Source organism: Chrysochloris asiatica, unplaced genomic scaffold (genome assembly GCF_000296735.1).
Source record: "Chrysochloris asiatica unplaced genomic scaffold, ChrAsi1.0 scaffold00033, whole genome shotgun sequence".
NCBI lineage: Eukaryota > Metazoa > Chordata > Mammalia > Afrosoricida > Chrysochloridae > Chrysochloris > Chrysochloris asiatica.
Window position 1 is genome coordinate 20,849,716 of NW_006408551.1, and position 5,595 is coordinate 20,855,310.

The 5,595-nt window shown below is 39.2% G+C and overlaps 1 protein-coding gene across 1 annotated transcript in view; it reads right to left on the reverse strand.

Moving 5' to 3' along the window:
• The window catches only part of CPM (carboxypeptidase M), a 93,038-nt gene extending 87,848 nt beyond the window's left edge, over nucleotides 1-5,190 (reverse strand). The window contains exon 1 of the mRNA XM_006859544.1: nucleotides 5,028-5,190. Coding sequence (XP_006859606.1) covers nucleotides 5,028-5,187 — 160 coding nt within the window. The 5' untranslated portion in view covers nucleotides 5,188-5,190. The remainder of the gene's footprint in view (nucleotides 1-5,027) is intronic.
• Nucleotides 5,191-5,595: the final 405 nt, after the last annotated feature.

The following is a 5,595-nucleotide window of genomic DNA, read 5'->3' on the forward strand; positions in this document are numbered from 1 at the left end:
AAAACTGAGTTTAGTTTTGGGCTCAGACATTTTTCGTTTCTGGTGGACACTGGAAAATTGTAGGGGGTAATTTTTCATTATGTGACTATTCCATGCATTGCTGACAGGTAACACTTCTGACTCAAGGCCAGTAAATGTCCCCCTTGAATGACTGACGTTATGACCTAAACCTCCTCATTCCTAGAACTCCCCCTAGGGGGCGGTACTGCTCTAGATGAAAACCACTGTTCCAAATCTCTCAGAAAATGGCAGTTTGATAGGTGGTGGGTGTTTCACAAATGTCCAAACCAGAATCCCAGACTCCTCCTTTTGCCTCATAATCAAACAGTCTTGATATAGAAGGAAAAAAAAAAAACATTCTAACTCTACAATAAAAGGTTGAATTCAAACTGCTTTGGATGAAACTGTGAATCCTGGAAAAGGACCAAGGAATTCCATAGCAGATCACTAAACACATGAAAAATATTTAATACAGGCTTTACTTGGATGAAACGGGGGCCTTGGTGGCACAGTGGGTTAAATGTTTGGCTACTATCTGAAAGGTTTAAACCCACAGTCGCTCTGGGGGAGAAAAATGAGGCCGCTTCGGTAAAGATTTACAGCCTCAGAAATTCTTTGGAGCAGTTCTATTCTGTCTTATAAGGTTGGGATCAACTCAATGGCAGCGGATTGACTTGGATGACAGAGGATACTTGTCATCTCTTTCTGAATCAAGGGGAGAATTGATTGGGGAGAGGTAAGGGACAAGATACACGGTATCTGGAGAAGTTTTTCCTTATAACAAAGAGGCTTAAGGGTTCCATCTTTGGCATCAAACAGACTGATTCCAGTGACTTTACTGTTACTTTCTAGCCGTGGACAGTTCACTTAATCTCAATTCTTCACACTGGAAGAGAGGGGATAATGTATTTCATACCATTGTGAGAATGATTAAATGAGATACATGTGCAAAGTCCTGGTTTGGCGCTGTTGGATAGGCACTGGACTGCTAACCTCAAGGTTGGCTGTTCAAACCTACCAGCCGTTCCTCAGAAACCCTATACAGATTCGCTGTGAGTTGAAACCAACTTGATGGCACATATGCAAAGTGCCAGTCAAATAGTAAGACTCAATGCTGTGACATCATTATGTTAAAAAAACATATCCAATTGTCACTTGAATTTAAAGTATTTGAGATTTGGAATAAAAAAGGTTACCATATATAAAAAACAGTAAAATTCTGTGTTAATTTTTACATAGTTCATCTCAATTTCCTCTTTTAGAATTTAATTTGGCAAATACAGGAGAAATCTTAATCATTTATTTGCTAGAAAAAAGACAGTGTCTTTAAGTAACTTGGAATGGCTATGAAAACAGGCTGATATCAATTAGATATTTCACAAAGGAACTTTGCATTTCAAGCCAGAGTCGGGTTAAGGCTTGTTGAACCAATATGACTTTTAATCACAAGCATATGTACAATAGCTGAAATTCCTAGACTTTAGTGGTTTTCTTAATGTCTAATCATTAAGGAGTACTTGTGGTAATGCTATAGGATAATGCACTGGACTGCAAGGTCATTTTGAACCACAAGGTTGGGCAGTTCAAACCTACCAGCCATTCCTTGGAAACCCTATACAGGGTCGCTATGACTTGGAATCGACTCGATGGTACTTAACAACAACAACCATTTGTTGTTGTCACGTGCCATCGAGTCGATTCCGATCCATAGCAACCCTGTATAGGGTTTCCAAGGAGCAGCTGGTGAGCTTGAACCACCGATCATGCAGTTCAAACGACTTTGCAGTCTGATGTAATATTAGCCCACAGCACCACACCACCACTCCACAACAACCACTTAGTAGGGAATTAATGGATAAGCACTGGATTGTGAACCACAAGTTTGGTGGTTCGAGACCACCTGCTGCTCTGTGGCAAAAAGATGCCGCTTTCTGCTCCTGCAAAGATGAACAGCCTCAGAAACCCTCCCTATATAGGACTGTTGTGAGTCAGAACCAGCTTAATGGTACTTAACAACAAAAACAATCATTAATATGTCAATATTTGCATTATAATGAGCATTTTATCCAGGATCTCAAGCAAATAGACTTGGAAACTGAGCTGATCAACTATGACAGAAAACTAAGTGTTGTGGTTACATTTTATATACAATGTTCTTTTCTAAAGGCAAATGGCCAGCTAAACTCCATCTAGCCAAGGGCAGTAGACAATGCCAGATCTGTATATGTAAATCCAGTACATGCCTTTTAACATCTGAGAAGCAGAATGATACCTAAAGCCATTCTTGGGAGATTTCTGAGCATCTGAAATGGTCTAAAGACTCCTGGCAGAGGATTCAGTAAATCTGTTGAATAAATATGGGAAAGCTACTTTCTTGGAAAGTAACTTGGTACTAGTTAAATATATACTCAACTTTTGTGTGAGTTTCAAAACAAAAAATTGAGAAGTATCATTCACCAATTATGATAGAAGTTAAGTTTATAATATTTAGCAGTGGTTTTATGACATCACTGTTTATAAGAGAAATATTCAGAACCATACAGATACCATGAAGAGCTAAATGAGAAAGCAAATTCACATACTCAAGAGGACAAAATCCTAACATATTAGTTGTTAATGCTGTCCAGTTAGTTCTGACTCATAGCTACCCTGTATAAGGTTTCTAAGGCTTTTCTGTTTTTTTTTAAAAAAATCTTTGTAGGCGCAGAAAGCTTCATTTTTCTCTTGTAACACATCGTCAGACTTGGTCAACTGAGAGAAATATTTGTAATAGAAAAATGCTAAATGGAAAAAAAAAAAAAGCAGCATGTGTATAATCCCTAATTACAATAATAAAATTACATGTGATGTACATTTACAAAAACTAAAAATATATTTTGCCAAATAGGAGTGTTACTTTTCTTTCTGGGTAAAAGTACCCACATTCACAATAGAAAAAAAGAAAGAATACATGGTGAATTTTGAGTTGCCAGGCAAACTTATCCTATACCAGCAGGCAAGATGGCTAGGGAAAATTCCCGTCTTAGTGAAAATGAGTCCTGGTGTGGCGCTGTGGGATAAAACACTGGATGGCAAAGTTGGTGGTTCAAACTCACCAGCTGCTCCTTGGAAACCCTACACAGGGTGTGATTATAAGCCAGAACTGACTCTAAGGCACCTAACAACAACAACAACAAGGAAAATGAGCATCAACAAAGGGGCACTATCTCCTGATTGTTATCATGCTGACATGCAGGGTTATTTTGGCAACTAATTCCCACTTACTAGCATTCAGTTTAACCTATCACTTGAAATCTAATGACAGATCTGGGGTTTTTCTTAATCCCAGTAATTATTCAGATCAATATACTCAACACAAACATTTAACCACCAGTGTCAGATTTTACTTTTACATGACAACCTCTCAATCCTTTCACCAACCACAAGAGTGCATACAAATTAAAAATAAGTCTGCTGCTTTTCATTTTAATGTGGTTTGATATCCTGGATAGAACAGAATACCTGAATCCCATTAGGAAAGAGACTCTCCAACTTTCTTTCACAAGTACTTTGTGTTTGAAAACATAAAAATTTACTAAATCATTTAGTACATAAAATTAACAACATCCTCATCATCTTGTGATTTGAATGACTGACCAATAATTCAAGCTAGTTGTGTTTTACATTTCTTTTATTAAAATAATTAGTATTCTTAGATTGTTTTTAATTACTCTACTCTAGCCCTAAAGGAAAATTCTTTCAAAAGGTTGAAATACGCTGATTCAGGATACAATGTCTCACACATCCAACCTCTACAAAGTTGGGTTATAGAGCAACATAGAGAAATTCTGACACCAATTCTTAGGCAATGTTATTTTAAAACAAAGTTACCATTACATACACAGCCTAGGATTTTTATTTTGCATTGCATTTACATATATTTAGGTAATACTTCTTTAATATAAAAACTGTGGTCATAATTCAAACAATCATTTAAAATATGGTAATTAAGTGACTCCCAGTTGACTCAAAAACTCAGAGTTAGAGTTCAGATAGTGTTTGAGTACATTTTACAAAGAATCGAGATCTAAATCGCAACAACTTTATACATCTTTTGATAGAAGCATTACATTTTTTTGGTAACTTCTTTGTCATAACAACATAATAAAAGAGGGTTAAGAAATAATAATAGCTGATAAAATTATTTGCCTTGTCCCCCAACCATCTAAGCCTAGAATTAAATGATCTCAGTTCTAATCCTGGCTATAAAACTCACCATCTGGGTAATCTTGAGTGAAATATTTAATTTCTTTGTGATTCTAATTTCCTATCTATAAAAGTGAGAATTACTTAATGTATATAATTTCTATATTAAGACATTGCCACAACTAAGTGAGAACTTGTGAAAATGCTAACACAGTACCAATCACTGGGTCTAAAGCACATTTCTTACTCTCCAGCAATGGGCTTCTCCAAATACATACATTTAAAAAAACAGCCTTTAATCAGCATTAGAGTCACTCTCCCCACCCCAACTTGAAACCATAGGGCTAATTATACACCACACAAATCTTACCAACAGAACTGTACTATTTTAATCTAAAAGAAACTTGAAGAAATGATCCTAATTGTCTGAGTCATATTTAAAGAAGCCAACAAAAAGGGAAACTTGAGATGGATATACATGGACTTCCTCGGGAGAAGTGTATCTTGAAAAGGGACTAAAACACAGATCCCAGATGACCAAGGTCTCCAAGATCCAAAATGAAAGAACTCCAATCATGCAAAGGACTCGTTGACAGGGAATTACAACAGAGATGTTAAAACTCGGGGTCTTTACCCCTACTCCCCCAACAAAACAAAACAACAAAGTAAGACAAAACAACAAACAAGAGCAGAAAACTATCTGCATATAAGGCGCTGGTTTACCCCCCCTTGGAGCCCTTCAGAGTAGTTTCATGGAAAGGGGACAAGAAGTTGAGGCATATTTAATGAATGGAAGGGACGTTTGGAAGGATTTGGGAAAGTGTGCACGAGCAGGACCCTACCTTTGACAGATTTCCCAATACTGTGTAAGTAAGTGATAGAACTGTAGTTGTTGGCAACATTCTTCAAAAACGCTTCCATCGCTTCCTGGTGGTGGTAGTTGAAATCCAGAGCAGCTACCAAAGGCAGCAGCAGCCCTAACCAGAGGCGAGCGAAGTCCATGTTCTAGAGATGAATAAAAATAATTATCAAGCTGAGAGCAGACAGCATTACAGTCCGGCTCAGGACTCGGGGTTTCCTGCTACGAATGCTCCCTGCTTCCTAAAACTGTAAAAGTTGGAAGACACCTTGGGGAGTCAGGAACGCAACCCGTGACCGAGAGTACCGCAGCTTCCAGAGCCCTGCGTCCCGCCCGTCCCTCCCTCTCCTCCGTCCGCCGTCTCCCCGCCCGCCGCCGCCCAGCAGTTGCAGCAGCTGCGCCCGGCCCCGCGCGCCCTCAACCTCACCCCGGCCCCGGCGAGCATCTCAGCCGCCAGTAGCCACCGCCCCCCTAAGGTCCCGACATTATAGCCGGGCCGGGGGTTGGGTGTGGGGGGGCGGGGGCTCTGGGGCCCCGCCCCAGGCATTTGA